A 21,464-nucleotide genomic window follows, 5' to 3' on the forward strand; every position below is an offset into this window, starting at 1 on the left:
CCGCCAGGCTCTGCCATACAGAGATGGTACAGAATGGACTGTACAAGTTGAGTGACATTGATAACCACACCATGGTTGGGCCTGACAAGTCTTTGAGTTTCCAACGAACTTGGGTTTGCAGAGTGTTAAAGATGGGAAAGGGATGTTTCTGAGGGTGTACCCAGGTTTCCATCTCTCCAGTCCTGGCTGCCTCCCAGCCCGTAGGGCAAGTAGTCATGGCCTCTGACACATCTCAGGGTATCCTGGCTGCAGGTCAAGAGCTGGATCAAAACAAGGGTGCAGACAACTGGGCTATAAGTGAACATGCCCCACCCCTTAGGCACAGAGTCAGGGCGAGAAGAGACCACCGAGCCTGGGACCCAGGAGCCCTGCAGCTGTGTCCAGCACTCACCAGCTTCACACAGATGACGAAGGGTGGCTGTGCAGCTCGGAAGTGCAGGATGGGGATTTGAGGCTTGGGCCTTTCCTGGAGGGAAGATGTGCCATCCAGAGTCACTCAGGTTCCTCACGGAAGAAGGGTCCCTGTAGCACTCGAGGGTGGTGGGACAGGGGTCCTGAGCCAGTCAAGGCAGGACGGACAGCTGTACCTATCTCAAGAAGCCTGGACAATCTTAACAGAACCAGTGCTGTAACACCAACTGTGGCAAACTGACCTCCAGGCCCAGCCCCATGAGGAGCACACAGGAGTCTCCCACGGTACTGAACCCCGGGAGCTGGGGGCTGCATCTTCCAGGAGTGGGTGGGTGACCCCTCCCTGGAGGGCCCGCACACCTGTGCATCCTCATAGCAGTAGAAGCCCTTCTTGATCTTGTTCCTGTCCACGTCACAGAAGGCGACCACCTGGGGGTGAGAATGGGTCAGCAGCTCCGGGGCCTGTTCTGTGTGGCTGGGGAGGGCTGGGGAGGGGACAGGCTGACCTTGTGCTGGTTGGCAGCAGTTAGACTCCGGTACAGCCTGCGTCCCTGCTTGCCTGCATTCCAGATGGTGAAGGAGGCCCAGCGGGGCAGGGCCTGCTCCTCCAGGAAGTGGACTCGGTGAGTCCAGATGGTTGTCCTGCAACAGAGAAGGGATAGCTGGTGCTGGCTAGGCATCCCAGGGTCAAGCTTGCCTCTTGGCCCTGGGGACACTTACAGAGGAGCCATTCATGCCTACTGAGGCTCACCTTGCTGGTGTGGGATGAACATCAGACCTGACACAAGGGCTGGGAATATGGCCTAGCGGTAAAGTGCTCGCCTCGTATGCATGAAGCCCTGGGTTTGATTCCTCAGCACCACATATATAGAAAATGGCCAGAAGGGGTGCTGTGGCTCAAGAGGTAGAGTGCTACTAGCCTTGAGCAAAAAGAAGCCAGGGACAGTGCTCAGGCCCTGAGTCCACACCCCAGGACTGGCAACAAAAACAGAACAAATAAACAGACCTGACACAATGTCCTCAGGCTACCTGACAAAGCCAATCATCAGAAACCTCCCCACGAACCACCATGCACCGGGTGCAGCCCTGAGGTACTAAGCAGGTATGTTCTCTGGATTGGACACCCCCACCCCCGGTTCTGGAGATTCAGGCCTGTAGTAGGGCCTCCCCACATCTGTCAGGGCAGCCACCAGCTCCAGCGCACACCAACGCCAGCGCATGTCCGTTCTCTACTTGATGCAATCAGATACACAGGGAAGGCCCATCAGGTCTCTGCCCTCAAATGTAGAGCCATCCCTCACGAATCACAAGCTTAAGAAGGTGTACCACGTGAAGTCACACTTTGCACACAGAAACATCATTCAGTCACAGGGTTCTTGCCCCAAATAAATCATGATTCCCCTAGTGCCACCCTCAGAGATGTCTCCTTCTTGGAGCGATGTCTGCCTAGGATAGGCAAACTCCCCTTCACCCCTGTGGCCCCCACCGCAAGGCCATGGGCATGACTCCTGACAGGCCTCCTTCTCGTGTCCTAGAGCTCTACTGGCCTGCTGATCCCCCAGTGCAAAGCCAGCCTCTGCCAGCCCTGCTCACTGCCTTGGGCCCAGCGTCCTAGTCACTGTACGCATGGAAGGGGCTCAGTAGTTTGCTGATTCCTGTCTGTACTCACAGTAGGCATTTGCTATGTCCTCTGCAACCTCCTATCTTTTAAACTAGGACTGTGCTGAGCTGCAGACTCTGGAGTGCAGGTTGGGGAACAGTGTGCAAATCTTGGGCTTTGACCAGTTGTTGCTGTGGCCATCTAGTGTCTCACTTCTGGAAGAACTGGACATGCAGGATCCCCAGCACAGCCACATGTATGCACAACTCTGTATTACCCAGGGAGGTGGAGGTCTTTTCACAGGTAGGAGAACCTGAGCCTCACACTTCAGGTCTACTGGGTGAACTATTCCACAAGGGAAGAATCACAGCTCCCAACAAGAAAGGGCCTCCTTTTATGCCCTATTGAAGATCCAGCCTTGGACTGCCCATTTGCTAGGCAAGTGCTGTACCACTGGAACCATACCCATGCCCAAGAAAGACTTTTCCTGTAGAGAAGGTAAAGTATGATGGTTCTAGAGACACCCCCCGGTGTGAAGAATAAAAGGCCAGCTAGGTGGTCAACAGCAGAGCAGATAATGCACCTCAGGGTCTCCAGTTAGAGGAGTGCATAAGCACTCTAGACCCTGCATCAGCCAAGAACACGCAAGACGTGTGTCTGTAGTTGGGCTCTGATAGGAATGGTGAGGGTCCAGGCAAAGCAGATCCTGCCGGGCCCTGGGCTACTGATTCAACCCCTCCTGACCACATTGTGCCCCTTAACTGCGGCAGGGACATTGGCCAGTTCTCCGCTCATTTCTAGAACTCAGAGCAGGGCCAGGGGCAGGACAGGGTGGGACTCCCATGGTATCTTCTGCCAGTTCAGGCTTTCAAGGAAGCTCTGCCAGGAGAGCAGCTTGTCCTCACCTGGCCTTCTGTGGCCACCTCAAAAGCCTGTCCCTGCCCAGGTCACAGTCAGCAGGAAGCCAGTCTTGGTCAGCCTGAGGCAGGACTGAGTGTCCGTGTGTGCACTGTACATGAGTGCAGTATGACTAGGAGTAGTGCCTTGTATGTTCATGAGTATTGTATACATGTGCAGTGTAGGTGTGTATGCTTAGTGCACACCTAGTGCCCACGTGTGTACATGCATGTTGTGCATGTTTATGTACATGTGTGCTATGTGTGCATTGTAGCACGTGTATGTGCAGGAGTATATGTGGGTGCATATACCCAGGTGTGTATGCATCTGTGCAAGAGTAGCTCCTACAGAGAACTGGCTGACACTCATTCAGATGATCTTTTTCTGATGCTCTATCCACACATAGGCTGAGTCAATTTGTTATCTCTGTGGAGGACAAGTCCTGACCCAATGCTCAGGGGCCTGGACAGCTTGTCTGGATACACAGCCCCAGTGTTCAGGGGCATGGGCAATTTGTCTGTGTACACAGGCTCTACAACCAGCTCCAAGTGTTCAGAATACCCAATCTGTCTTAATATATAAATAAGTGTTATACTGAGCCTGGGCTGTTTACTAAGAGGAAGAACTACTGTTCCAGATCTGGGGCTGGTGACCAAGGCCCAGGGTACTGGCAGGCTTTGTGTTTAGTTGCCTGGCTCCTCTTTCCAGGGTGCACCTTAGTGCTACATTCTCATGTGGTGAGAAGAAAGGGCCAAAGCTTTCTCTCCAGCCCTCTGATGAGTAGACATTAAGTCCATGCAGCATGGGGATGAAGACTACAACAGCATGCTTCTTGCACATCTTGGGTGTGATGCCAGAGGAACTGATTTACAGAGAAGGCAAGCACAAGGTTAAATGTGCTGTTTGATGGCTCAGGAGTTGACAGACATGGATAGTGTTTGATTTATTATTCTTTCATGTCTTGGTACATATGAAGTATTTCATACAAAAATGCTAACTGATGCAAATCCAGGCCCTTCTCAATTTAAAACAAAAAGGACAGGATAAGAGTCACCACCAGAGGACTTCTGACAAGATTTGTACAGATGCAACTATTCAATAGGACTTGGGATATAATTAAGGGTTTACTTTGGGAGGCTGCTACCCACAAAGCAAAGACTTTAATCCAGTACAGAAACTCAGATTAGATCACTTATTTTGTGCTGTGGGTGGCAAAGCCGTACCATGCACAAGGAGCAGGCTCTACACACCAGCCACTTTGTAGTAGTAGCACAGGGTAGGATGTGTGTGGCCAGCTCTTAAGCCTGGATTCCTCCCTATATGGCCAGGCTAGGAGAGCTGTGGTCACTTGTGTCTCAGACCAACACAGAAAGACCATATTAACACATATTCACCCTGCACAACCTCAAGGTGAAACACATGTAGCCTGCAGGATGATAGTGGAAGAGACTAGAGTGTCCAGTGTTTTATTAGTCAGTCAGCAGATTTGTGTCAAAAGCATCAGTAGCTCAGTGCTCACACAACTGAGCATGAGTCATAATATATTTGGGTATTTTTCCTATTTCCATTGACTTATTGGTATTGTTAATGGGTTCTGAGGGTCCTTATATATTCTCCATACTAGACTTAGTACGGGCGGTGAATATTTTCTCACAGTCTATGGCTTGCCTCTTTGTTTTCGATTTTATCTTTTAACAGACAGGGGTCTTTTCATGCTGCAGAGACTGTACCCTCTCTTTCCAGATAGTTGGGCTCAAGCAGGTTTCTCTCAGCCTTGCAGGTAACTGGGAAGGGGGGAGGTTAGTGCTAGGGATGGAGCCTGGAGTCGGTCTGCTGGGCCAGCTCTGCCACCAAGATGTACCTCAGGTGACACTGTCTGTTTGTGTAAGTGTGCTAGTACTAGGGCTTGAACTCAAGAGTCCTGCACTATTGCTCAACTTTTCCACTCACAGCTGGTATTCTACCACTTGATCCACATCTCCAGTTCTAGCTCTTTTGCTGGTTAATTGGAGATAAAAAAACTTCAAGGATCTGTCTATCTGGGCTGGATCCAAACTATGACTCAGCCTTCTTAGTTCTGAGTCAAATTTTTTTTTTACAAAATCCAATTTATCCATTTTTAAATGGACGATTTTGATGTCCTTTGCGACCTATCTGCCAACTACAAGTTTTAAATTTATCTTGAAATCAAATAGAATACAAATAAGTAGCTAAATGAACTTAAATAGAATATAAACAAAACATTAAGTAAATTCAAGGAGGATACAAACATATGTATGCAGTCAAAGCACATGAAAATAAACACAGGAGTGCAGTAAAGAAAACAGTGCAAGATTTAGAAGGCTTTTCTAGAAATAAAAAGCTTTTTAAAAAAATAAATTTATCTTGATGTTTTCTTCCATGTGCTTTGTGGGTCTAGATGTTTTTATGTTTATAGCTGTCACTGTTTAAAGACTCTTTGAACTAACTTTCCTATAGTGTATGAGGCAGGAAGATGACTCGCTTTTTGTCTGTGGGAATCAATAGCTGTCCTATTTATTAAGAATGTATGCTCCTTCCCCAAGGAGTGGCTTCGGAGGGAGGGAGGGAGGGAGGGAGGAAGGGAGGGAGGGAGGGAGGGAGGGAGAGAGAGGGAGAGTGAGAGAGAGAGTGTGTGTGTGTGTGTCTCCATCTGGGTTCTCAGTCTAAATGGCAGGTTTTGCCTTTATATAACAGTTCTCACAGGAGTGAGCCTTAAAGTCACTCCTGTGAGATGTTCATTTCATTCCTTTGCAGCTTATTTAAGGCCAATCTGGATCTGAATTTGCACGTGAACTTTGTGATCTGGCGATGGGTCCCCACAGGCAGCTGCTGGAGCTTTGGTCTGGGTCAGGTGGGGAGAAGGGGTATTGGCAACGCCGTCCTCTAGTCAGGAGGGTGTTCTCTCTGCTTGCTGCAGGTCCTTTCCAATCTCTGCCAGCCATTTATGTGACTATAAAGCAGAGGATTACACATGCACTTCCTTAAATTTCCCTGTATTTTGACTTTGGTGCTCTTAAGTAGGGGGTTTCCCACTGTTCACTGTTAGTCCATGGAGATGATATAAACTTGTTTCTGAACAAACCTGTTAAATGCCTGGCTCTGTTTTCCTGACATCATTTGCCAGCTATAAATGATTTTTACTTCCACTTTTTGATGTCTGTATTTCTCTTTCTTCATCTTACTGCACCAACCTCTAATAAGCTACCACAGAAGAGGTGAACAAAGACAATTGCTCTGATTCTGTCTTGGGTTAAGCATGAAGTCACAACTTTTTATAGGTGTTAACAGACTGAGAAAGTTCTCTTCTATTTCTAATTTTCTGAGATTAAAAAAATCACAAATGGGGGCTGGGGATATGGCCTAGTGGCTAGTGCGCCTGCCTCGTATTCATGAGGCCCTGGGTTCAATTCCCCAGCACCACATATACAGAAAATGGCCAGAAGTGGCGCTGTGGCTCAAGTGGCAGAGTGCTAGCCTTGAGCAAAAAGAAGCCAGGGACAGTGCTCAGGCCTTGAGTCCAAGGCCCAGGACTGCCCCTCCCCCCAAAAAAAAATCACAAATGGATATTAAATCTTGCCATACGCTTTTTCTGTATCTACTGAATTGATCTTGTGATTTTTCTCTTTTATTCTGTTCAAGCAATAAACCATACTGATTGATTTTGGCTGTTAAACCAGGCTCGTATTCCTGCTGCCTTATCTTTTCCTCTGTGCTCATGGACCTGACCCCTCTGGTATTCTGTGAGTTATGTTTGCATCATTGAGAGGTGTTAGTCTGTAACTCATCCTCTTGTTATGTCCTTGTGTATTTTGATGTCAGACTTGTGACATCATCAAGCAAGAAGCTGGTTTTCCTCTTAACACCTAGTAGATCACTTCTTCTGCACTTCCTGGAAGTATGTATGTAATATTGGAGCCACATTTTCTTTATACCTTTGGTAGAAGACATCAGTTAGTAAAGCTACATGGCCTGACTCTTCTTTGTGAAAAGTTATTAATTTACTAACACCATTATGTTTTAAATATTAGTGGGATCAATACTGATTTGCCCTTTTTTCATTCCCAATATTGGCAAATATGTACTTTTTAAAAGTCAGTCTTGCTAAAAGGTTATCAAGCTTATTGATTTTATGTCAAATAACCAATTCCTTTTGGGGGGGGGGGTAGTGGGGCTTTAACTCGGGGCCTGAGCACTGTTCCTGAAGATTTTTTGCTTAAGGCTAGTGCTCTACCACTTGGAGCCACAGTGCCATTTCCAGTTTTCTGGTGGTTACTTGGAGGTAAGAGTCTCACAGACTTCCCTGCCAGGACTACCTTTGAACCGTGATCCTCAGATCTCAGCCTCCTGAGTAGCTGGGATTACAGGTGTGAGCCACTGGTGCCCAGCTTCAAAACCAACTCTTCAATTTGCTGATTTTTCTTCTCCTGCTTTTCCAGTCCCTTTTTCATTCTCTCATCTTCCTGCTGAATACCCTCCTAAGAGTATGGGTCCCACCAGCATGTGTCAAATCTGGGGTAACTCTCAGCAAGACACTCCTGTAGGTAGCTGCATCAAATTCAGATTTTTTTTTTTTTTTTTTTTTTTTTTTTGCCAGTCCTGGGGCTTGGACTCAGGGCCTGAGCACTGTCCCTGGCTTCTTCTTGCTCAAGGCTAGCACTCTGCCACTTGAGCCACAGCGCCACTTCTGGCCATTTTCTGTATATGTGGTGCTGGGGAATCGAACCCAGGGCCTCATGTATATGAGGCAGGCACTCTTGCCACTAGGCCATATCCCCAGCCCCCAAATTCAGATTTTGAAAAGGGTGGGTCCTGTAGCTTGAGGCTAGAAAGCACATCTGACTCTTTCCCATGCACAGCACAATCATAACATTCCGGCAGCAGGCAACAGGGATTTTGGGGCCCTGTTGTAGAAGTCAGACACCAGGGAGATGATTCCTACTCAGGAATCATCTGTTCAAGATGTGGGGCTACCTCTACCCCAGAAATACACACTTGTGACCATGACTCGGCTCCTCTCAGTCAGGGGACACCCTGAGGCCAACTCTCCAGTACCCATGGGGCCAGCACCTGACAGTGAGTAGCTTCCTGTGTCATATACATGGCAGTGAGGCACCTCCCCTGCCACACAGACAGTTTAGACAGAAAAGAACACATCCTACCTTACCCAAACTTTCCCTCCTTTTGCCTTCCCCCTTCCCCTGGAGCGGCAGCCCTGAGTCCATGCTAGGAGAGATGGAGCTAGTCAGCACAGAAAATTGGCTGGGTGCCTTGGCCCATTTAAGATAGGTCCCCATGCCCTGCCAGGATGTCTCTAGCGGAGTTGAGTCATAGTTCTAGTCTAGTTCAGTCACAGCATGTGGCGCCAAGATCACTGGATGAGTGTCCAGGGTCTGTGAGCAGTCTCTGAGGTATAAACATGGGTCCCACTGCCACCAGCTAAGAAGGCCTGTGCCCCACATGAGATGGCTCACTCCATGTGACCACGGTTCCACCTCACACAACCAGGGACAGGGCTGGCATCTGACCTTCTTCTTGGTCTTTTCAGACCCTGCACTTCCTCCAAGGACTCTTGTCATGACCTCTACATCCCAAGTACTACCTCCTTGGTGGGACTCCAGTTTTCTACCAGACCGAGTCTTATGGCAGAGTCTCACACATCCTTGGGCCTCCACAGAGAGTTTTTAGAACCTGATGTGGCTTACTTACTCAAGGACAGAATGTGTGGTCGCATACAGATGGTAACGGTAGAGGAGCAGGCTGTGGTCCACCCGGAAGACGCTACCCCCTTTCCTGAGGTGCTCATAGAAAAACAGCAGGTCCTCGGGCACACCCTGCAGGAGCCAAAGGACAGTGTACTCACTCACCTGTGCTAGCTGACTTAGGCTTTGGGGCAGGGGAGAGGATGCTTCTGTTGCCAAGAAACTAGCTTTGAGCCAGGTGTGTTCCCCGATACTCAAGAAGCCAAGGTAGAAGGATTTGCATGAGCTGAGAAGTTTAGGGCCAGCCTGGGTAGCATAGTGAGAACCTATCTCCAAAGGAGAAAAGAAACAAAAAGAAACCAGTTTTGGAGGCTCAGTTGTAATATGGCAATGGAGAGTCATAAAGAGATTAGAACTCACTTTCTTCATACATAGAAAATGAGCACTGAGACAGGCCAGAGGAAGATGTGGAAGGGAAGTTGAGCTAGGTGGGATCGACAGTCTTAATTCTTCCCTAAATTCCACTTTGTAGGGGCACAGAAGGTGTTAGAACAAGCGCTGCACAATAACCATAGACACAACCTCAGGATGCTCAGAGAGCAGAGCACCCTCAGCCACACTGTCCTCAGGGGTGGAGAAAAGGGGAGAAGCCAAGCTGAACAGCTGGGAAGCCCTAGCCAGATGCTGAGGACACTGGTGCTCAGAGCTCAGGGGGGCGGGGTCCCTGAGACAGAAGGAAATGGGAGCCAGGGCACAGCTCTCCCAGAAGTCCTGGGCCCAGGCAGGGGTTCAAGATGGGCTGGATTTCATCACTAGTGGCAGAAAGGGGCAATGATGAGTCAGGAACTAGAAAGCTATCCAGAATGACAGGACAGAGATCAGGAGCAAAGACGCATCTGTCTGACATTTAAACAGGACCAAAGCTTCCTTGGTTAAATCCCACCTCTTCCCTCACAATAACAACAGCCACAACAGCCCCAAGCTGTGTCACAGAACAGGCCTGGTGACAGTTTCTGACCTAAACAACACCCTTAACAAATAGTTGAGGATATGGGGGAGGAAGGATTCCTGAATCATAAATCTAATACCTATGTACAAAACTGCCCTCAAAGAAGAGAGTGGGGGTGCTGGGAATATGGCCTAGTGGCAAGAGCGCTTGCCTCCTTCCTACACATGAAGCTCTCGGTTCGATTCCCCAGCGCCACATATATGGAAAACGGCCATAAGGGGCGCTGTGGCTCAGGTGGCAGAGTGCTAGCCTTGAGCGGGAAGAAGCCAGGGACAGTGCTCAGGCCCCGTGTTCAAGCCCCAGGACTGGCAAAGGAAAAAAAAAAAAAAAGAAAGAAGAGAGTGGGGATTAAAAGGGCTTGAAGAAAGTAGGTTAGTGTTTGGCCAGGGCTGGGGGAGTAATGTTCATGACAGATTTTGTGTGTGGGGACAGAAACTAATCTTGGGTGCCATCACTGATGTTGGTAAGGTTGGAGGTCAGCACTGTCCCAGTGACTCCCTGCAGAGCTCACGTGGCCCAGGGTTCCTCATTCCCACAGGAAGGCAAAGACACTCCAGGCCCCCGACAGGAATAGGGCTCCTCTATTCCAGGTGTCTCGTAGAGACAGTCAGACTAGATCCCCAACAAGAATAGGGTTCCTCTACTCCTGTGTCCCCTAGGGACAGCCAGGGACTCCTTCCAGATCCTCTACATTCCCATAGGCAGCTCACCCAGGATGAGGTCAGGTACTTCCCCCGAGGAGGCATGGCTCAGGGGGATACACTCAGAGATCCACAGCTATCTGCAAACCAATGGAGGTGCCTGTGGACACTATGGGAGAGCCATGTGAGGGACAGGGGACACCAAGGAATCAGGTGAGGGGTCTGAGTCCTTCTTTGGCACTTACCTTCCCTCCCTCATCAAATGGGCCCACGTGGAGAAACCAAGTTCGAGAACAGAACCAGGTGGGCATGATCACAGTGGGGCCATTTGAAGTGAACACCTAGAAACAATTAGCATTGACAACATTAACAGAAAAGAATACCTTATGGCACAACTTACCCACAACGTGTCATTCAGTAACAAAGGAATTTCATGTCTCTTCTCATGGGAAGTCAACAATGGCATCTGGCCAGCAAGACAGACAGGTGGAAATCAGCATCCTGCCTACTTCACCTCCAGATCCCTACATAGGAGCTGATATCCTTTGCATTTGATGACAGTAGTGCTGTATATAAGAAGCAACAATCAACATGCTGCTTTCAATCACAAGGAGAAAACCTGAAGAAGCAGGAAAAGTAATGGATAATGTCTAGGTAACGTAGACAAATGCAGAGATTGTAGAGCGATATAAACCATCAGAATCAATGGAAGAAAACAGAAAACTGGAAAAACAATCTTTAACAATGAGACAGAAAAATCAAGAACATTCCAAGCAGGACTTATCTGAAGAAAAATGGATCACTATGAAAATCAGGTAGCCATCTCAACAGATATAGACGAAGCACTTGACAAAATCCAACACTCTGTCGTGATATAGCTACTCAAACTTGGATCAGAAGGAACTTCTTCAACATACTGAAGGTTGAAATGCCAGCTGTTAGGTGTGGTGACCCATGCCTATAATCCCAGCTACTCAGGAGGTGGACATTGGGAGGATTGTGGTTCAAGGCCAGGTCAAGCCAGAAGTTTGTAAGACACCCTTTCTCCCCAATCTCAACCAATTAAAAAGCTAGGCATTAAGCTAGGTGCTGGTGGAAAAAGTTAAGATCTGAGGATTGCAATTTGAAGTGAGCTGGGGCAGACAAAACTGTTTGACTCCAATTAAACAGAAAATCCCAGAAACTGAAGGCATGACAAGTGGTAGAGTGCTGGCCATGAGCAAAAAACTGAGCAAGAGGGTGAGCCTGTCACCTGAGCTATGAAGGAAGCATAAATAGGAGGACTGTGATCCAAGCCTGCCTAGGCCTAAATTTGAGGCCTTATTCAAAAATAAAGCAAAAAAATGGCTGAGGGTGTGGCTCAAGTGGTATAACAAGGTTTGTCTAGTACATGAGATGCTCTGAGTTTAAACCCTAGGACTGCCAAACAAACAAATAACAGTGATACATGTTGGAGGGCAGACCACACCCAGATCAGAAATAATACAAAATGTTTATCCTTACCTCTGTTAGACATTGTGAATGGGAGTGGTAACCAGAGCAAGGAGACAAGAAATAAACATTGCCAGCTTAGAAAGGAAGAAGCAAAACTTTACTTCCAGATAGCATGATCCTTTAAGGAAAAAAGTAGAAGGAACATATATGCATGTGTAAATGCACGCGCGCACACGCACACACAATCTATGCCAATAATGCATTCAGCAAACTTATGGGATAAAGATCCTTATACAAATAAATACAACAGGATTCTATACACTAGTAACGAGTACTCCAAAAATGACATTAAGAAAACACAATAGCACATAAAACACTTAGGAATAAATTCAAGACATCCATTGAAAACTACATGAAGAAACCCTCATTTCCATTTCCTAGAATTCATTGAGATAAATATTATTTTGTATGACCAGAGGCATAGAGGCATTGCACTTTGTGTTTCTCCCCTAAGAGGATCTTCTTTGGTCTCGTGAGTGCCTGGAGTCCTCCCATGTATTTTAGATCTAGCTTCTGCGTATGAGAGAGAACATGTGCCACTCGTCTCTCTAAGCTTGGCTTACCTCACTTACCATGATTTACATTTTAAAAATGAAAGGCACACATAAATGGAAAGGCAGCACATTTGTGAAGACATTTTTTTTTGCCAGTTCTGGGGCTTCAACTCAGGGTCTGGGTACTGTCCCTGGGCTCTTCAGCTCAAGGCTAGCACTCTACCACTTGAACCACAGCACCACTTATGGCTTTTACTGTGTATGTGGTACCGAGGAATCAAACCCAGAGCTTCCTGCATGCTAGGCAAACACTCTACCACTAAGCCATATTCCTAGCCCTGGAAAAACTGTTTTTTTTTTTTTTTTTTTTGTCAGTGGGGCTTGAACTCTGGGCCTGGGCACTGTCCCTGAGCTCTTCAGCTCAAGGCTAGCACTCTACCACTTGAGCCACAGGACCACTTCCGGTTTTCTGGTGGAAAATTGGAGATCAAAGTCTCACAGACTTTCCTGCCCAGGCTGGCTTTGAACCGTGATCCTAAGATCTCAGCCTCCTGAGTAGCTAGGATTACAGGTGTGAGCCACTGGTGCCTGACTTTACTTATTTTTGTGCTAATACTGGAGCTTGAACATATGACCTGGGTGTCATTTATTAGCTTTTTTGCTCAAGGTTGTGCTCTACCACTTGAGCCACAGCTCCAGTTCCAGTTTTTTGCTGGCTAATAGGAGAAAAAAGTCTCACTGACCTTGCTGCCTGGGCTGGCTTTGAACTGTACTCTTTTGATCTCAGCCTCCTGGGTAGCTAAGATTACAGGTGTGAGCCACCAGTTTTGTTTTGTTTTGTTTTTTAGTGCTGGATGGGACCTAGGGTTTTGTACATGCTTAGCTTATACCGAGCCACCCTCAAGTCTCTAGTCTAAGAAAAGTATACAGTGCCAGAACTTGTGAAACTCTCAATCACTGAAGTCTGGAGAGAAATAACCGAGGGTCAGCAGAGCTAAAGGGCGGTTCTGCTGTCTCATCTAGATGAGTTCAGGGCACTGGAAAAGGACAGTCTTCATCAGCACTAAGGTGACACTCTGCAAGGGCTTTCTACTCAGTTTCACACAACAGGTGCTGGTAGGCTATGCTGCCTGCAAGCTACGTTTGTATGACAGAGCAAGTTAACATGAAATGCAGGTGATAAATATGGATTCGGGTTGAGGACCACCACTGCACAAGGGTACTCCTTTGTTTCGTGGCATTTGGCTCTTGGACATCTGACCCTGATTCTTCCAAAGGTCCCAAACAAGGTAAGAATGTAAAGATGGTGCATCTATTCTTTAAGATCCTGGCCTGACAGCTCAAATAGGAGAACACTACTAGCCTTGGACACAAAAGCTCAGGGACAGTGCCCAAGCTCTGAGTTAAAGGCCCAGGACCAGCACCAAAACAAGACAAAACAAAACAAAAAATGTGTCTATATGGAATGGTTGATGCTAAGTCACCCAGAGAGAATGCTCATGATCTTGGAACAGGCACAGATTGCTTTCAGTGATACAGAGGCACAGACTATACAAGAAACTAAAAAACTGAACATCATCAAAATTAAAATCCTGGGTTCTTTGAAATATCTGTAAAGCAGATAGGTAGGAAGCTCTGAGCAAGAATGCAATGTTTGAGGGTGCATGCAGCAGCCTTTGGACTTGTACACAGCGTACACTGAGAACTCTTGTAATACAATTAGTGTGAAGCCAGGCCGTTGAGAGTCATGGGCAAAAATTTGAAAATACTTTCAAAAAAGTGAATGGTGTGACCACCTAAGATGGACTTTGTGACTATCCACAGGGAAATGCATTGCTTCTGGGGCCACCTTCAGCCTTCACCTTCACATCTGCAAAGAACGTGTCCAATTCAAGCCACGTTCTGAGCATTAGAGAAATTCGGTGTGTCATTTTCACTTACTTTTACAATGTTATCACTTGGGTCAGAAGTGGTGGAGTTTTAAATTCAACTTATAGGCAGAAGTAGCATGCTTGTGAGCCACTACTATAAAAGCCGTGCTTCACTGTTTACCCTTCCAATCCCAGGGACCCTTTGCTTCTGTGTGTATGTGTGTGTAGGAGTCCTGAGGCTGGAACTCAGGACATAAACACTGTCCTTGAGCTTTTGTGCTCAAGGTTAACATACTACTACTTGGACCACACGTCTACTTCTAGCTATTTCTGGCAGTTAACTGGAGATAAGGGTCCCATGGATTTTCATGCCTGGGCTGGACAATGATCCTCAGGTCTAAGCCTCCTTAGTAACTAGGATTACAGGTGTGAGCTGCTGGTACCTGGCGAGCCTTTCATGCTTAAAAAGAAATCTTTCCTGTTACCAAGGAAGCCATCAGAAGGATGGTGTTCCTGGGGCTGGGGATATAGCCTAGTGGCAAGAGTGCCTGCCTCGGATACACGAGGCCCTAGGTTCGATTCCCCAGCACCACATATACAGAAAACGGCCAGAAGCGGCGCTGTGGCTCAAGTGGCGGAGTGCTAGCCTTGAGCGGGAAGAAGCCAGGGACAGTGCTCAGGCCCTGAGTCCAAGGCCCAGGACTGGCCAAAAAAAAAAAAAAAAAAAAAAAGAAGGATGGTGTTCCTGAAGTGGAAAGACAATGAGGTTCTGTGAGAAAATAACTTCATTAGCCCGGCATGGGCAACACGGGGTACAGCTACATCCTGGCATGGGTGCCTGCCAGGGTCTAGGGTGGCCATGTGGGACTTAGAAGCATGAGTATGGCCCCAGCACCTGAAGCCAACTCAGGCCTGTGGGGCCCTTGAACATCAACTCTTTCTAGCTAACAGCAAACACTATTCCTAAGAAATGTGCTCGGTATCCTTCTCTCAGTCATCAGAAAAACAAAACAAAACAGGCTTCACACTGTTACTTGGAAACTATTACAAAGCAAAAATTGAGCTTCCTGTTTTCAACTTTAATTTGCCAAAACCAAAAATCCTGAGTTATTTTCTGGCGAGTGTATTCTACAGCTGGACACCCGATGATTCAGCTGTTTGCTTACATGTAAGACTCACCACAGAAGACATAGCCATCTCTAGCACCAGCTGCTCTCCACCTGCATGGGTCAGGGTGGCAGCCACCAGCCACCCATGATGATAGGCATGGGAAGCAACACACAATGGGGTTTAGGAGACTCAGTATGGGGGGAAAAAGATGTGAAATGGCTCACTAACATTCTTTATATTGATCACATGTTGAAATAACACTATAGTTTATACTATTAAAATTTTGCTTTTAAATTTTATTAAAAATTTTAAGATTATACTTGGTTTTATCTGTGGGTCACATGATATTTATGTTGGATGGTACCATGGCCCTGTCTGTAAAGCAACTTAATCCATCTTTATTGAAGTGAGCATGACATAAGTGTACAGAAGTGCAGATGTGACCAGGGCTGATGGGGCACAGGTCACTTTAGACAGCAGAGATCCAGGACTTCACAAATCACCAAGGGTCAGGTGTGTGGGCGAGCCCAGGGATCCTCCAAACATATATGCCAGGACAAGGTCACCATGATGAGGGTAAGAATCTCCTCCCTGTGCTGTCTATTGTCTTGTATCTTCCAAAAGAGAACCAGGAACTAGACAGGCAGAAACAAAGGCCATGAAGGAAGCAGAGAGGGTTTTGTGAACCTACTGTGCTGGCCATACCACACTAGACCCAAAGAAACTTATGAGAGAGATTGGAGGAGTCAGCAGACTTCTGGAACCTGTCTTCTTGAGGGCGCTAGGCCCTGTGCCATGGAGAGGACCCAAGGTTGGGTCCCCGTGTGGGCAGACCACAGGCACATGCATGCTGGGGCCTGCATAGAGAGAAAATAAGTGTTGTGTGGAACTATCAGGAGAAAAGCAAGCACAGGACTTTAAGTGTAGATTCTCACAGTGCACAACCTGTCAGCAGGGAAACAAGCGAATGCTCAGATTTCATGACATTTTACAGAATAATTTTACTGTTATTAAGTTGTTATACAGAGGAGTTACCATTCTGAACATTGAACTCTTGCTAGTAACCAGCTGGACATAACTGCCAGTTATGGAAGACAGCAGCCCACAGCAGCAAATGCACACTCTTGTTGAAGTATATGGCAAAATCACAGAGTAGACCGAAGAATTAGCTTTAAAGTACTTCACCATGCAGAGTATGCTTTTGGATGAGAGTGGAATTAAGTTAGAAACCAAGAATATAAACCTGGAAATACCATAATCATTTAGAAATTAAAATAAGACTTCTGTGGGAAATCTTAAGCTTCCACAGAACAAAGAGAAAAGAAAAAAAAGATCATAAAAACTAGAAAATACTCTGAACTGAATAAAACAAAATAACAGCCAGGTGCCAGTGGCTCACACCTGTAATCCCAGCTATTCAGGAGGCTGAGATTTGAGCATAGAAGTTCAAAGCCAGCCTGGGCAGAAAAGTCTCTCAGATTTTATTTGCTGTCTTCCAGTTAAAGCTGGAAGTGGAGCTGTGGTTCAAATGGTAGAGCATTAGCTTTGAGCAAAAAAACTCAGGGACAGTGCCCAGGACCTGAGTTCTAACCCTAGGAGAGACAGACAGACACACAGACAGACAGACATGCATATAAAATCAACCAAAACCATAGTGACAAATAAGTATGGTACTACAGCTGTACAGAGCAGGCAGAGAGCCCCAAGTGGATTCGCACATGTATGTTCAATTGATTTTCAAGGAAAAAGCAGGATAATTCAATGAGGAGATATAGAGAAGTAACAACTGAAAATCTACATGGAAAAAAATGAACCTCAACCCTTTCCTCACATTATACACACCTATGTGACCATGAATGACAGCCTTAAACATAAGAGCCAGAACTATAAAACCAGAAGAAAATACAGAAGAAAATGTTTGTAAGCTAGGGATAGTGTTCTAAACAGAGGCTCAAACCTCTAAAAGGTTGATATTAAACTGGAGTCCATCAAGATTTAAATAGCTGGTTTTGAAAGTCATCAGAAAAAAAACAAAAGGACAGGTCGTGTACTAAGAGAAAATATTCACAACCTATATGTCAAGTCCATGTATCTGTTAAGGGCCTAGTAGTCAGAATATATAAATAACTCCTACAACTCAAAAACAAGTGGATAGGGCTGGAAGAGTAGCTCAAGTAATAGGGCATTTGCCTAGCAAGAACTAGGGTCAGTTCAATTTCCATAACTGACAAGAAAAAAAAAGTAGACCAGAAAATTTTAAGTAAAAAATAGGCAAAGATTTTGAAAAGACCTCACTGAGGAGGTGTGTGAGCAGCAAATAAGCACAGTAGTCCTTGGGGAAATGCGAGTTAATAGCCCAATGTGACACTACTGCACACTGGTTGTGACAGCTAGCACTGAAGCCATGTGTCTCACCACATGCTATGTGGACAGGGACAAACCACCTGCTTTGGGATGCCAGGAGGTCAGTGGGCTATGGCACTGAAGGACCCAGACACCAGCTTCTGCTGGACTGCACCACTGTTTCTGCTGGGTTTTCCTTTGGCCTGTGTGTGCCTCTCAGGTGAGGGAACTGTTGGCATCCTTTCTTGGCAGTTGAGGGTAAGACAGACTGGACACTCCTGGCAATACCTTCGATTTTAACAAACATGATCTGTACTGTGTATCAATTGTGGGGAAGTCACTGTGCTGTGAACCCCAAGGCTGCATGAAGCCCAAGCCTCAGACCTCCTGACTAACTGCCCAACACTGCAGGAAACACACTCAGGTCTGAGCAGCAATGCTCCATTCACTGCAAAGCCAGATGAACACAGACTTGCCCATCCCCCAGCCCCCCACAGCCATGAGTGGGCCTCCTATTTTTTTTTTTTTTTTGTGCCAGTCTTGGGGCAAGGCTAGCATTCTACCACTTGAGCCTCAGTGCCACTGCCAGCTTTTTCTGTAATTAACTGGAGGTAAGAGTCTCACGGATTTTCCTGCCCAGGCCGGCTTCAAACCACAATCCTCAGATCACAGTCTCCTGAGTATCTAGGATGACAGGCATGAACCACTAGCGCCCAGCTTGGGCCTCCTATTTTTAAAGTGTGCTTTTCATTATACATCTTTCACTTTTTATAACTCATCCATTTTCATGAATTATGCTAGCATGTGTTAAGTTACACTGGTCAATCCTGACCTACACAAAAGAATGACCAAGCATTTTGCTCCATGGATTGATGCTGCTGCAGCAGTTAAGAGGGGAATGGAGTTATTTTGGAAATGTGTCTTGCTATCTGCCATAAGCACCTATAGTTGCTGTACTTTCCAACTCTAGAACATCCTTTAAAAAAATTTTTTAACATTTTAAAATTTTCTTTAACTCAGAACTAATTTTTAATTATTTAAATTAAAAATGTGAATATTCGACTTGCTTTCTCATTGTCATTAAACTTTCCTTAAAGTTCCCTTGTTCCTGAAAACATTTAGAGTAGCAGCTTTGGACTCTGGATGAGCCCAACAGGAAGACAGAAATAGAATTCTCGGTGGCCCTCCCTTCCCTCTCTCCCTCCTTCCCTCCCTTTCTCCCCTTTTCTCCCCTCCCTCCCTCCCTTTCTCCTCTCTTCTCCCCTCCCTCCTTCTTTCCTTATTTTTGAGCAAGGTCTCATTATGTGTGTAGAACAAGCTGGCTTGGAACTCTATTCTTCTGTCTCGCCTCCCAAGGGCTGGGATTATAGATGCGTACCACTGTGCCCACCTCTTACTTTTCATTGTTTATCTAGAAAATATAAAGGCTTTGAAATGACATGAAAGCTTGCAGCCTTTTGTTTGGCTGATTTCTGGTGGTAATGGGTGTTGAACTCAGGGCCTTGCAATTGCTAGGCAGGTGCTCTTCTACTTGAACCATCCCACCAGCCCTTTTAGTGTTGGCTATTTTTTGATAGGGTCTCACTTCATGCTTGGGACAGCCTGGACTGTGATTTTCTTATTTGTGCTTTCCAAGTACCTGAGATGAGAAGTGAGTATCACCGTGCCCAGACACTAGGCTCTCCTGCTGTCACTTGCATGGCAGCCATGGACCACTACACCCATCCACTGGTTGAGATGGGAGCCTAACCAAGTTTTTGCCCAGGTTGGCTTTGAGCCACAATCTTCCTGATCCCTCCTTGTCAAGCAGCTAGTATTTCAGGTCGGTGGCTCAAGCTACTAACCCTGGCAACAGCTTTATTTTTAAATACATTTTCCATATTAGAAAACAGTATTTTAATATCTATTTTACCTTAACTTATATAATGAATAATGAAGAGAATATATTGGGTATAAAGAAAAACCACTGCCTACTTTGTTTTCAAAGCTAGATTCCCCAGGCCTGAGCTTACTGGCCTTAGCTCACGGTCCTCTACAGTCATACCTGCATAATGAGGCTCTCCTGGCAAAGAAACTCACTGCTGGCCAGGCATGGAGGACACCCCAAAAGGACATTTCTCCCATCCAGTTTCTACCAACTGCTTTTTTCACCAAGTAGGAGCCAGGGTTTTCTACTTCTTTGTATTTTATTTACTTGTCAGTGAACTCCAGACACTGGTAATCCCACATTACAGCTATTCTGATTTCCGATTCCTTCTTTTGAGATCTATTCCTGAGGCTCACTTTGCCTTATTAATTTGCCTGGAGGAAGTCAGTGCAATCTGAGATGTGTGTCTATTGATATGTTGTTCAGTTTTAATTTTCATTCATTCGTATTTTTGTAGGGTAACCCTTTTTACAACTTGGTAACTAATGCACTTGCTCAAGCTTATACCTCTGGTGAAGCATCATGAGTCTATGTAAGGACAAAGATCAGAATACCTCAAACCCACTGCAAGTTTTACTTTTTGTTATGCACTTGTACATCTATGTAGGCGCATGCACATGTAGGGCCAGCTAGGGGTATGCAGAAAGCAGGTATACCCTCATATCTCTCCTGGACAGCCATGTCAAGAACTTATCAATAGATCATAAAAGCGGTCTCACTTCCTGGACCTTTGTGAAAATTCTGGCTTGTCCGCTTCATATCCCAATGGGACCATAACCTCAGGCTCACATAACAAGGGGAACATCTCAGCTGATGCTGAAATCAGTGCTGTGACTCCAGGGTAGGAGTCCTTTCAAAGTCAATCTGTCATTGCAAGCAAGGAGAATGGTGCAGCCTGCCTGGGGCACCATGAGTGATGCTCTCTCTACCTTACTGAGCCAGTGCCCACAGACACTGGAGGCAATGCCATTATTTTCTCTATTTTGAAGACACAGAGGCTGGTGATCAGAATAATTAGGCAATATGCTCAAGATCATAGACTTGAAATATAGATGTGACTGACAAGTCGTCTGAGTGACAATGGAGTAGTCTCTTCAGGGAGATGTAGCTCCCATGTTCCCAGGCTTCTGGCCCCTCACCAGACTCCCGTGTACTTGCGGGAAAAAGTCCTATTTCTTTTTGGACAAGTTGGAACCTAAGTACAAGTAGACAGATGTTAAACACGTTGTTCTTTTCTTCCTTATTTCTAATGTGACCAGTAGAAATGGACATCTCTCATTGATGAAAAGTTTACCAGATTTCTTCCCTTGGTTCAGCCTCTTTCCTGACTTATTCTTTAATGGGAAAAATCATTCTAGTGAACACTGTGAGGTTTTCACAATGTTCCCCACAGCTCACCCCACGAGTAACATTGTTTCCAGATGAGCTGTATCTGGGTTTTCTATTAGACATGGGGTTCCTGGAGAATAGCAGAATAAACTGTTTCATAAAGTGATGTAAGTATGTCAAATGATCCAAAATTCTTTTCCAAAAGAAGTATGACTATGTTTCTAAGACTAAGGTTGTCTGAAACTGCATTTTCATCTACTATGAAAACTTTTGGTTCTTGGCAGTGGCAGTAGGTGGAGTGTTTGCAAAAAATCACATGTCCTAGACAGCTGTGCACAATAAGAGACAAGGGCAGCATTCACTATATGCATTTTAACCTCTTCACAACCGATAGCACAGCAGCCCTGACTGATCAGGAGGGAAATCATTGCACCTGCTATTCCCCATGGTCCACGAATACACAGAACATTCCCAGTGACATGGGGAACCTCCTCTCCACACACTCCCAGTGACACGAGGACCCCTCCTCTCCACACACTCTCAGTGACACGGGGACCCCTCCTCTCCACAGACTCTCAGTGACACGGAGACCCCTCCTCTCCACACACTCCCAGTGAC

General features: G+C 46.2%; 1 protein-coding gene and 1 long non-coding RNA gene across 4 annotated transcripts in view; one reads left to right on the top strand and one right to left on the bottom strand.

Annotated features, from left to right (window-relative positions):
- The window catches only part of B3gntl1 (UDP-GlcNAc:betaGal beta-1,3-N-acetylglucosaminyltransferase like 1), an 83,510-nt gene that overhangs the window by 3,588 nt on the left and 58,458 nt on the right, over nucleotides 1-21,464 (bottom strand). The window contains exons 7-11 of one of the 3 annotated variants that reach the window (XM_048366220.1): nucleotides 10,524-10,619; nucleotides 8,636-8,760; nucleotides 918-1,053; nucleotides 772-840; nucleotides 392-466 (exon numbers count right to left, since the gene is read on the bottom strand). In XM_048366220.1, the coding sequence (XP_048222177.1) occupies nucleotides 392-466; nucleotides 772-840; nucleotides 918-1,053; nucleotides 8,636-8,760; nucleotides 10,524-10,619 (501 nt within the window). Of the gene's footprint in view, nucleotides 1-391; nucleotides 841-917; nucleotides 1,054-8,635; nucleotides 8,761-10,523; nucleotides 10,620-21,464 lie in introns of those variants that run through there. The other 2 variants (XR_007213750.1, XM_048366221.1) reach the window with 2 other exon arrangements.
- LOC125365917 overlaps nucleotides 1-21,464 on the top strand; it is a 28,665-nt gene that overhangs the window by 2,599 nt on the left and 4,602 nt on the right. Inside the window, exon 2 of the long non-coding RNA XR_007213751.1 lies at nucleotides 17,348-17,353. This is a non-coding gene — a long non-coding RNA (uncharacterized LOC125365917). The remainder of the gene's footprint in view (nucleotides 1-17,347; nucleotides 17,354-21,464) is intronic.

This window comes from Perognathus longimembris, chromosome 17, assembly GCF_023159225.1.
Source record: "Perognathus longimembris pacificus isolate PPM17 chromosome 17, ASM2315922v1, whole genome shotgun sequence".
NCBI lineage: Eukaryota > Metazoa > Chordata > Mammalia > Rodentia > Heteromyidae > Perognathus > Perognathus longimembris.